The sequence below is a fragment of the Trichechus manatus genome, unplaced genomic scaffold, assembly GCF_000243295.1.
Source record: "Trichechus manatus latirostris isolate Lorelei unplaced genomic scaffold, TriManLat1.0 scaffold00010, whole genome shotgun sequence".
Classification (NCBI taxonomy): domain Eukaryota; kingdom Metazoa; phylum Chordata; class Mammalia; order Sirenia; family Trichechidae; genus Trichechus; species Trichechus manatus.
Genome location: NW_004443946.1, coordinates 1,482,782 through 1,494,211, shown reverse-complemented (window position 1 = coordinate 1,494,211; position 11,430 = coordinate 1,482,782). Strand labels below are relative to the sequence as shown.

Here is an 11,430-nt window from a genome sequence, read left to right as displayed (position 1 = left end):
CTGTGGCAGTATAATAGGTTCTAAAATCAGGTAGTGTGAGGCCTCCCACTTTGTTGTTCTTCTTGAGTAATGCTTTACTTATCCAGGGCTTCTTCCCTTTCCATATGAAGTTGGTGATTTGTTTCTCCATCTCATTAAAAAATGCCGTGGGAATTTGGATTGGGATTGCATTGCATCTATAGATCGCCTTGGGTAGAATTGACGTTTTCACATTGTTGAGTCTTCCTATCCATGAGAAAGGTATGTTTTTCCACTTACATAGGTCTCTTTTGGTTTCTTGCAGTAGCGTCTTGTAGTTTTCAGTGTATAGGTCTTTTTACGTCTCTGCTTAGATTTATTCCTAAGTATTTTGTCTTCTTGGGGGCTATTGTAAAGGATATTGATTTGGTGATTTCCTCTTCCAAGTTCTCTTTGTTGGTGTAGAGGAATCCAACTGATTTTTGTATGTTTATCTTGTATCCTGATACTTTGTTGAAATCTTCTACTAGTTCCAGTAGTTTTTTTGTGGATTCTTTGGGGTTTTCTGTGTATAAGATCATATCATCTGCAAATAGAGATACTTTGATTTCTTCCCTACCAATTTGAATGCCCTTTATTTCTTTTTCTAGCTTGATTGCTCTGGCTAGAACCTCCAGCACAGTGTTGAATAAGAGTGGTGATAAAGGACATGCTTGTCTGGTTCCCAATAATTTGCATTTCTAAGAAGTCCCGAGATGATGTTGATGCTGCTGGTCTGAGGACCACAGTTGGAGAACCACTGGCATGCAGCATCCTTTAGAGTTCTCATTCAATGCTTAATTAGGCATTTCCATTTCAAGTGTGATGAAGATATAACAGCATGATCCATAGATAATATTTAACTTTTATATAGAATGTTTTTTTCACGATATTTATATGCGAACAAATGGTGGATAAGCAAAATGACAAAGTTGAATTATTTTAGAAAAATTTGATTCAAGTTCCAGTTCTGCTGTTCAGGAACCTATTAACCTGGGTAAGTTACTTAACTCTGTGACCCATTTTCCCACCAGCAAAATGAACTAATTTCTGTTATATTTCAGATTGTTGTTGTGAAGATCATATGAATTGTTGCATATGAAAATATTACGGATATAAACATTGCTATAAGGTTTGTTAAATATAAGATAGTAAGAGGTGTGTCAATTTTGTTTCATAGACTGACTGAAATAATAGCCAGTGCACCTAAGGGCGAACTACTGAAGAGAGTTCTTAATCCCTTACTTCGTGAGTAATTCTACATATTGCCATGAAATGTTGGGAAGATAATGTGGTTTTCACAAGTATATTTAAATCTTTTTATATTTCTGGTGGAAAATGTAAGCAATTTAATAAATGTAGAAAGGAGTTTAAAATGACCTTTTGAGTAATAAGTGTTTTCAGTGAAGAAGTAGTTTATTACGCCATATAAAATTTGAAGTTTTTTTTTTTTAATTAGATTTTGTTTAAAAGCAGTATTATTGGGTAAGCTAATAGTGTGTTATCTAGCACTTTAGTGCTAGCTGTAATAGTCTAAGAAATTAGTATTTCTGATATTGTTAGTGTGAATCCTTGGTTTAATAACCACTTAGCTTGGCCTTTTTATTGGTGGATCTCAGAGCATCCCAGTGTCTGCCAGGCCCCTTTGATACCCTGAGTAAAGATTATCGATAAACTTTTATACTTGAAATCATTACTTATCCTGTAATAGGGAACATGGGAAAGACATTGGGGAGGCATATACCTTTGATTACTGAGCATAGGGAGTTACTTTTCCTCTCCTGTGAAATTAGAATGCATAGAAAGTTATCTTAGGACTTTTCAACTCTTAATATTTTATGTGTAAAATTTGAATTAAGCCAATATCTCACCCTGCAAATTCTATAATTTTTGAAATAAAGTAGTGCAAATCCTCCAACCTTGTTCTTTTTCAGAGTTGTTTTGGCTATTCTGGGTCCTTTGCATTTCCTTATCAGTTTTAGGATTAGCTTGTTACTTTCCACAAAAAAGCCTGCTGGGATTTTCTTATGGATTATATGGAACATATAGATCACTTTGGGGAAATTGCTGTCTTAACTATATTGAATCTTTAATTCCACGCACAGGGAATGTTCTGCCATTTGTTTAGATCTTTAATTTCTCTTAGCAATGTTATGTAGTTTTCAGTGTATAAATCTTTTACTTCTTTGATGAATTTATTTCTGAATATTTTATTCTTTTTGATGCTATTGTGAATGGAATTGTTTTCTTAAATTCCATTTTTGGACAGAAATAAAATTGATTTTTATATATTTATATTATATCCTGCAAACTCGTCAAAAGTAGTTTTTTTGTGAATTCCTCAGAATTTTCTAACATACAGGCCCCTGTCATCTGTGAATAGAGATGTTTTGCTTCTTCCTTTTGAATCTGGATGCCTTTAATTTTTCTTATCTTTTTGACCTGGACTGCATTAGCTAGAACCTCCAGTACAATGTTGAATAGCAGTGGCAAGAATGGACATTCTTGTCTTATTCCTGATCTTAGAGGAAAATTATTCAGTGTTTCACTATTAAGTATAATGTTAGCTGTAAGTTTTTTGTAGACACCTTTATCAGTTTGAGGAAGTTCTCTTTTATCCCTAGTTTATTGAGAGTTGAATTTTGTCAAATGCTTTTTCTGCATCAACTGAGGTGATCGTGTGGTTTTTGTCCTTTGTTCTATCAATAAGGTGTATTATATTAATTGATTTTCAGATGTTAAACCAACCTTGCATTCCTGGGATAAATCCCTGTTGATCATGGTTTATAATCCTTTTATCTGTGGCTCAGTTCCATTACATTTATATCTATAACTTTTGCATTGACTTCTACAAGTTTGTTGTGGTCTCAGATTTCTACAGGTACTTGATTGTTATTTTTAATGACATTTCAAAATAGTATAAACTAATTGTTATTTTTACTAGCTATTGTTATAAAGTAGATCATTTATATTGAGATATGAATTCGTACTACATTCTGAATTTAAATTTTATAGGAAAATATGAAACATAATACTCTCTGCTTTTATAGCCTATGGACCAGCTCTTATTGAACACTGTCTTATAGAAAATGGATTCTCCAGCAATGTCAAAGTGGGTGAAAAATTTGAAAGTAAAGGTATGTCTGCATGGTACAAGTTTTGTCTATATTTATTTATTTATTTATTTTTTATTGTACTTTAGATGAAGGTTTACAGACCAGACTAGCTTCTTATTAAACAATTAATACATATATAGTTTTGCGACATTGGTTGCCAACCCCATGACCAGTCAACACTCTCCCATCTTGAACTTAGGTTCCCTGTTACCAGCTTTCCTGACCCCTCCTGCCTTCTCTTCCTTGCCCCTGGGCTGGTGTGTCCATTTAGTCTCATTTTGTTTTATGGGTCTGTCTAATCTTTGGCTGAGAGATGAACCCCAAGAGTGGTTTCATTACTGAGCTAAAAGGGTGTCCGGGGGCCATACACTTGGGGTTTTTCTAGTCCCTGTCAGACCAGTAACTCTAGTATTTTTCTTTTTGTAAGTTAGAATTTCGTTCTGCATTTTTCTCCAGCCCTGTCCGGGACCTTCTGTTGTCATCCCTGTTAGAGCAGTCAGTGGTGGTCACCAGGCACCGTCTAGTTGTGCTGGACTCAGTCTGATGGAGGCTGTGGTACTTGTGGTCCATTAGTCCTTTGGACTAATCTTTCCTTTGTTTCTTTGGTTTTCTTCATTCTCCCTTGCTCTAGATGGGGTGAGACCAGTGGAGTATCTTAGATGGCTGCTCACAAGCTTTTAAGACTCCAGACACTACTTACCAAAGTAGCGTGTAGAATATTATAAACTATGTTATGCCAGTTGAGCTAGATGTTCCCTGAGACCATGGTACCCACAGCCCTTAGCCCAGTAATTTGGTCTGTTTCCTTTTTAAAAAACGATGAAACTTATTTCTGGAAAAGTAATGAGTAAGTAGGTAGCTCTAGACTTAAAAAATTTGAGCTTTGAATGTCCTTTAGATAATTAAAAGCCAGTGTTTTAGTTTCTAAAGTATACTAAGTCAGTGCAATCCTAATCAAAATGCCAAGAGATGCTGTTGTTTTTGCTATTGCTGTTTTTAATAAAATTAATCTGATATTCATCTGGAACAAAAGCATACGAAAATTTTCAAGAAAACTTTGAAAAATAATGGTAATGATGGGGAATAGCTTTCACAGATTAAAGTGTACTGTGAAGTTACACTAATTAAAATAGTAATTTATTAGAGAAGGAATAGACAGAATAAAGAATCCAGGAACAGGCCTCAAATATATATGAGAATTTAGTGTAGGAACAAGATGCCTTTCAGATCTTGGGGAGAAAGATGGATTATTCAGTGAAAGCTATTGGGACAACAGGCTAGCCAAAACATATCCTTATTTATATGTACTGATTACAAACATGAAACAACTATATGTGATTTTCTTTAACACTTTATTTCACAAACACTTCTGATTTTCTGCATAGTTGGTTAACAGTGCCTGATTGACTCTTGATTGCTATTCCTTTTTCATTCCTCTTAGATATTGAAAAAGTACTTGTTTGTCTGCAGAAAGCAGAAGACTATATGAAAACAACATTGAACTTCAGTGGAAAGGTAGCGCTACATATATTTATTGTGGTTTTTATTTAGATCTTCAGAATTTAAATATTCATTAAAGGGTTAGTAAATGTAAATTTTATTGTTGTAATTTAGAAGATTGACACCTATTCTGTGCTTATTATAATAGTCTTTTAAAAATATTTCGGTTGGTTTGTAATTTTTTTAAATTATCTTTTATAGAAAATACTGTGTTAATATTGTTACCACAGAAAAGTTGAAGAATTTCAAAGTATTTCTTCTTAGGTTGATTTTAGGTAGAGAAGCACATTTTAATTTGCTAGCACTTTCCAAAGCTTTAGTGATTGACATCCCTCCAGTCGGTAAACACCCTCTGAATTACCTCATACCTTATTCGTGTTTTTCTTCCTTATTTCAGGATATAACTTTACTTACAATTTGAGGGGGGAAGTTCTGATTAATTATAGCTAAATTCAGTCCAAATATACCTGCCTAGTTTTATAAATGAATTAAAATTTCCTGCCAACGAAATGAACCTTAGACTTACTTTTGCTGATTTACTTAAAGTACAAATGCTTTTTGGCTTTTTTTTTTTTTTAATTACGGAATTTGTAAAAATGAAAAGAGAAAAAGCAAAAAGCCTATGTACATTCCTATCACTTTATCAAATCACTAGTTTTCATTTTCTTTATTCCCTTCCTGTTTTTTGTCCATGAATAAGCCATTATTTTCTAACATTACTCATCAAGTCTAAAAAAAAACATTATGGAAAGGGATACAATCGATAGATGCAAGTGATTATTTGTAGAATAATTTCATAAATTAAACTAATAAAATTAATATCAGTAGTGAAAAGTAAATCTTTGTTAATTATAGATAAAAATTAATTTCAGTATTGGATTTTTGTAGGGCTATATCATTCAGAAAAGAGAAAGAAAACCAAGCCTGGCTACAGATAAACCAACTGAAGATATACTCACGTAAGCATGCAGGAATGGGTCAGTTTACTTTGGATGTTTGTTGATGTTACTGAATGTGATATAATATGTTTTACAGGTACGAAGAATTTCATCCTTTCTTATTTTCTCAACATTTACAATGTCCATATATAGAATTTGAATCATTTGACAAGGTGGGTTTTCCAATTCTCTTCTTTGACCACTTATCTTCTTTGACCAGTTCATTAGTATGATGTAAGTTTTTTAAATTAATATAAATTTGCTTCAGTTGAGAAATCGAAAATATTCTTACTTTACAGTCACTGTGAATCTGAGAATTAGAGATCAATGAAGGTATCACAGATAAAGTTGTTAGAAACTTGTTTGTTGCCACTTTGTTTCAAGATGAAGAACCAAAGATTTGAACTTAAGTTGATTCTTTTTTTTTTATTTTTTGATTCTTGATACTGTTTAGCTATATAATACATTTACTGGATCTGTTCAGGTTCTTTCAGTAGTGTTATCAAACAAAAGAGACATAAAATTCTGAGTATGCAAGTTAGAGACTTTGTTTTTCCCAGCTAGTTATTGTTTCTGTTTTTTTAATAAGGCCGTGGATGAATTTTATTCCAAGATAGAAGGTCAGAAAATAGACTTAAAAGCTTTACAACAGGTATCGTATTACTAAAAACATTTATATTAAACCAACTGTCCTTAGTATGGTTTGATAGGTGGATAATGCTTTCATAAAGTAATGTGCAACCTTTTAGAAGTAGCATGGGAACTCCTTGATCTCTTTGGATACAGATCCAGGACAGGTCTCATTGTTGAAGAGTGTATCCTTATTTGGTCTATCAGTGTATCACATATTCTCTGATAAGGGAAATACAGTAGGAAGGTGAGGTCTGTTACTTAGTTACACTCTAGTATGACTTAATTTCCTAAAACAACTCAAAACACTACAAACTCGGCTGCTAAGGGATTGCTATTCTGGGGAGATTTTAAATAGGGCAGAAGAGGGAGATAAAGCTTTTTCCCCCTTTCTGTACAAATAAGTGTATTTGTTTATCATTAAATAAAGTTAAACTGTGTGTTTTGATTTTTTTTTAAACTGGACTTTTAAATTAAGCCCCTTAGATGCTTAAACTACTCTTAAATATTAAACCACAAGGAGGGTTTAACATGCAGTGTTTTTCAAGCACATTTGACTATGTTTCTGGAACATTTTTGGAAATTGGCAATAAGCGTTCTTGATTTAAAGGAGACTAGATTTTTCAAAAATCTTACTAAAATCTTAAAAATCTGTTTATAAAAGTTTGAAATTATGTGAATTGTTCCCTCCCACTACCCATTTTGAAAAATTAATCAGTACTTAACAGTAACATTTGAACTCCATGTTTTTATGTACATCAGAACGTTTGTGAATTATATTGGTAATCGTGGGTTCTTTTGTAGTCACCATTCTAGATATTTTTAATATTTGGTAGTAATTTCATCCAGCCTGCATATACTCAGTAATTGGTGTTGCTATTATTAGTGTTGGAAAATGTGCCCCCAAATTGATAACTGAAATGTAAATTATATATGATAAAATGCAAGTCAAATAACTACCACAAGCCTTTGTGTTAACTTAGGAAAAAGAGTGTTCTGTAAAACACTAGAAATAATGCCGAGAAAATAACAAGCAGCAATAAAATAAGACACTGTTTTGGTTAATTCATGGCAGTCCAAGAATGCATTCCACCCAAACTTTACATTTATGCCATGAGGAAACTTCTTGAATTCTACCTGTTTGAGTAATGCACGGGCTTTAGGGATGCATGTCTTATGTACAGTATAACCTATAATCAAAAAACTTCCCTACACAGGCAGTGTTAGGTGAGTGGGCAGGAGGTAATTTTGGAGTATGCAACACTTCAGGATAGGATAGGCCTGGGGGAGTGGAATATGGGGAGTTTTAACTAGATAGATATCAACATTGAAGGGGCAGAGGTAGAGCTAGGTGAGTTTCTGGAGGTAAGAGAAAGATGGTGCCAGGAAGTAGAAGCCCACTTTTTTAATAATCTCTTTTGTCAATAAAAGGAAAAACAGGCATTGAAGAAATTAGATAATGTCCGAAAGGATCATGAAAACAGATTAGAAGCTCTTCAGCAGGCTCAGGTATTATGTTTAGATTTTTCAGATACTTTTTCAAAGACTGGTAAATTAAGTGGCATTATACTAAAGTGTTTTGTTTATTTCTTAAGGAAATAGATAAACTTAAAGGAGAGCTCATAGAAATGAACCTACAAATAGTTGACAGAGCCATTCAGGTAGTTCGAAGTGCTTTAGCCAACCAGATAGACTGGACAGAAATTGGATTAATTGTGAAAGAAGCCCAAGCTCAAGGAGATCCTGTTGCAAATGCAATCAAAGAATTAAAGCTGCAAACAAATCACGTTACAATGCTGCTAAGGTAAGTTTGACTCTTGCTTGTCTTCATTTTGCTACTTAATTGTTCACTGTATTCATTTAAAATGTCTTTTCTTTCCTTATATTTGGAAAGTTATCATTGAAGATAAAGAAGAAATTAATTTACATTAAAATAAATAAACTAAGTACTGTGAACCATTTATACTTTCATTGAGGAGAAAGTTGAAATTAAAAGTGATGTCATTGACTTTAGTGAAATACTGTTGAATATTTTTAATAGAAATCCATACTTGTTATCAGAGGAGGAAGATGATGATATTGATGGTAACATCGGTGTTGAGAAAAATGAAACAGAACCACCAAAAGGAAAAAAGAAAAAGCAAAAAAATAAACAGTTGCAGAAGCCTCAGAAAAATAAGCCCTTACCTGTTGATGTTGATCTTAGCTTGTCAGCGTATGCCAATGCCAAAAAGTAAGTCATTTAGGTACAAATTTTAGGTAAAGTGATATCTGCAATAAACAAGATATTAAGGATGTTAAGAAAAATCTATATTTTTGCCTGTGAGTTAAAGTACTTTTTAATACAGGTTTGTGCATTATCTGTTTTCATATAGAACAAATAAAATATATTGTGATTTAAACATCTGTATAATTAGAAATAACAGAAAATTAAATAAAGATTAAAATTTAAGAGAAATATGTTTTTCAAGGTATTATGATCACAAGAGATATGCCGCTAAAAAAACACAGAAGACTGTTGAAGCTGCTGAGAAGGTACTTAAACTTTATGTCTTAGAATGAAAATTGTTTTTCCCTGGTTTAATTTAATGGCTTAAATTATTTCATTAGTTTAAATGTGGTTGTCTGATTCAGAAATGCTTTCAAACTTAGTTTTGCATACCACATGTATTTCTAATATTGTTTTCCTTCCCTAAACCTCCTCCTCATTTCAGTAAATAGCACCTTTATTTTTCCCCTTTGCTCAGTCTGAAAATGTTATTCTGTACTCTCATAAGCCATATCTAATCCATCGGCAAATTCTTTTGGCTCTTCCTTTAAAATATATTCAGAATCTGGCTACTTATTTCCTGTGGCGCACGTCTCCATCGTCCCTGTGTTCACATGGACTGTAACAGTAGCCTCTTACTGAGTCTTTCTCCTTATAGCCTTTTCTCTCTACAGTTTGTACGCCACACAGCAGCCATAGTGATCCTTTTAAATCAGAAGTGAAGTCATTTCACTCCTGTCCTCAGAATCTTCCAGTTTCCCATCTTACTCAATAAAATTCAAAGCCCTTTCCCTGACCTGTAAGGTCTTACATGATCTGCTGTCCTCTGACCTCATCGTCTGCACTCCTGTGACACACTCCTTTCTGGCTACACTGGAGTGTTATCAGTTCCTAAAACAGTGAAGCATGCTGCCCTCTTGCTGCTCTTTCTACTTGGGATGTTCTTCGTGCAGAAATTTTCATAGTTTGGTTCTCCCATCATTCACATATCTACTCAAAGGAGACCTTATCAGAGATGCCTTTCTTTTTTTCTTTTTTCTTTTTTTTTTATCATACCTTAGATGAAGGTACAATAGAAACAATACAAGGAACAAACTAGCTTCTCATTAAACAGTTAGTGCACATATTGTTTTATGACATTGATTAACAATCTCATGACATGCCAACATTCTCCCTTCTCTACCTTGGGTTCCCTATTACCAGCTTTCCTGTCCCCTCCTGACTTCTAGTCCCTGCCCCTGGGCTGGTGTGCCCCTTTAGTCTCATTTTGTTTCATGGGCCTATCTTATCTTTGGCTAAAGGGTGAACCTCAAGAGTGACTTCATTACTGAGCTAAAAGGGTGTCCAGGGGCCATACTCTCGGGTTTCTCCAGTCTCTGTCAGGCCAGTATGTCTGGTCTTTTTTTGTAAGTTAGGATTTTGTTCTACATTTTTTTCTACCTCTGTCGGGGACCCTCTATTGTGATCCCTGTCAGAGTAGTCGGTGTTGGTAGCCGGCCACCATCTAGTTGTACTGGACTCAGTCTGGTGGAGGTGTGGTAGTTGTCATCCACTAGTCCTTTGGACTAATCTCTCCCTTGTGTTTTTAGTTTTCTTCATTCTCCCTTGGCATCTGAAGGGAGTATCTTAGATGGCCGCTCACAGGCTTTTAAGGCCCCAGACGCTACTCACCAAAGTAGAATGTAGAACATTTTCTTTATAAACTGTGTTATGCCAATTGAGCTAGATGTTCCTTGAGACCATGGTCCTCACAGCAAGAGGCCTTTCTTGACGACTCTTTCTAAAATAGCATCACCCTCAACCACTCTTTCTTTACTCTGTTTTGTTTCTTAAAAAACACTCTCACCACAGCATACCTTTATCGAATATTTGTCTTCCCTCTAGAATATAGGTTGCATGAAAGTAGAATCTTTGTCTCTTTTATCCATTGCTGTGTCCCAGCCCCTAGAATATTAGACAACTTCAGAAGAGGTACTTTAATATCTGGAGCGGCCTTCATGATTTGACTCTATCTCACCAAGCTCATTTCTTGACATTTTATCCTGTGATTACTACTTGCTGATCAAGCTGAGCCTCTCTTTTTGCTTATAGCGCTCTTCCCATTCTTTGCCTTGATAACTCCATTAATCCTGTAAGCTTTAGCTTAAATGCCACTTCTTCAGAGATACCTTCTTTGACCATACCAAAAAACCAAACCGACTGCCGTCAAGTCGATTCTAATTCAGAGTGACCCTATAGAACAGAGTAGAACTGCCCTGTCGGGTTTCCAAGGCTGTGAATCTTTACAGAAACAGACTGCCACATCTTTCTGTTACAGAGCGGCTGGTGGGTTCAAACCACCGACCTTTTGGTTAGCAGCCAAGCACTTTAACCAAGGCTCCACTTTAACGACCTTTTGGTTAGCAGCCAAGCACTTTAACCAAGGCTCCACTTTAACCACTGCACTACCAAGGCTCCTTTCTTTGATCATAATCAAGTATAAATTAGGTTCCCTTATTATACTGTCATAGTATCCTTAGAAGCACTTACCATACATTTATTTGAATGATTATGTGTTTAATATTTCTCTTTCCTCATAGACTGTAACCTCAGTGGGGGATGAGGACTTTGTTTTATTCGCTATCGTATCCCCAGCATCTAGGCTAGAGCCTGGTACATAGTAGGCACTCTGTAAATATCTGGTAAATTAATGAGGCTCTTATTTGTAAGTCTTGAGCAAATATTTGGGTATAGTAAATCTTTGGCTTAAATTATTGTAAAATTTAAGGCACAAAAATTACTTCTACAATACTTTTGTGCATATGTGGGGATAGGGGACGGTGTAGATAGTGCCAGTTTATGGTGTTTTAAAAATTTTATTGCCCTATTATTTACTTTGATTTTATTTAAATAAATTCTCACCAAAGAAATTATTTAAAAAACTCTGTTCTTAAAAATAGGCATTCAAATCGGCAGAAAAGAAAACAAAGCAAACCCTAAA

General features: G+C 34.5%; 1 protein-coding gene across 1 annotated transcript in view; it reads left to right on the top strand.

Annotated features, from left to right (window-relative positions):
* NEMF (nuclear export mediator factor) overlaps positions 1 to 11,430 on the top strand; it is a 73,455-nt gene that overhangs the window by 15,729 nt on the left and 46,296 nt on the right. Inside the window, exons 6-16 of the mRNA XM_004371087.2 lie at positions 1,178 to 1,245; positions 3,048 to 3,134; positions 4,555 to 4,628; positions 5,502 to 5,572; positions 5,649 to 5,724; positions 6,141 to 6,203; positions 7,613 to 7,690; positions 7,777 to 7,985; positions 8,223 to 8,414; positions 8,653 to 8,716; positions 11,390 to 11,424. Coding sequence (XP_004371144.1) covers positions 1,178 to 1,245; positions 3,048 to 3,134; positions 4,555 to 4,628; positions 5,502 to 5,572; positions 5,649 to 5,724; positions 6,141 to 6,203; positions 7,613 to 7,690; positions 7,777 to 7,985; positions 8,223 to 8,414; positions 8,653 to 8,716; positions 11,390 to 11,424 — 1,017 coding nt within the window. The remainder of the gene's footprint in view (positions 1 to 1,177; positions 1,246 to 3,047; positions 3,135 to 4,554; positions 4,629 to 5,501; positions 5,573 to 5,648; positions 5,725 to 6,140; positions 6,204 to 7,612; positions 7,691 to 7,776; positions 7,986 to 8,222; positions 8,415 to 8,652; positions 8,717 to 11,389; positions 11,425 to 11,430) is intronic.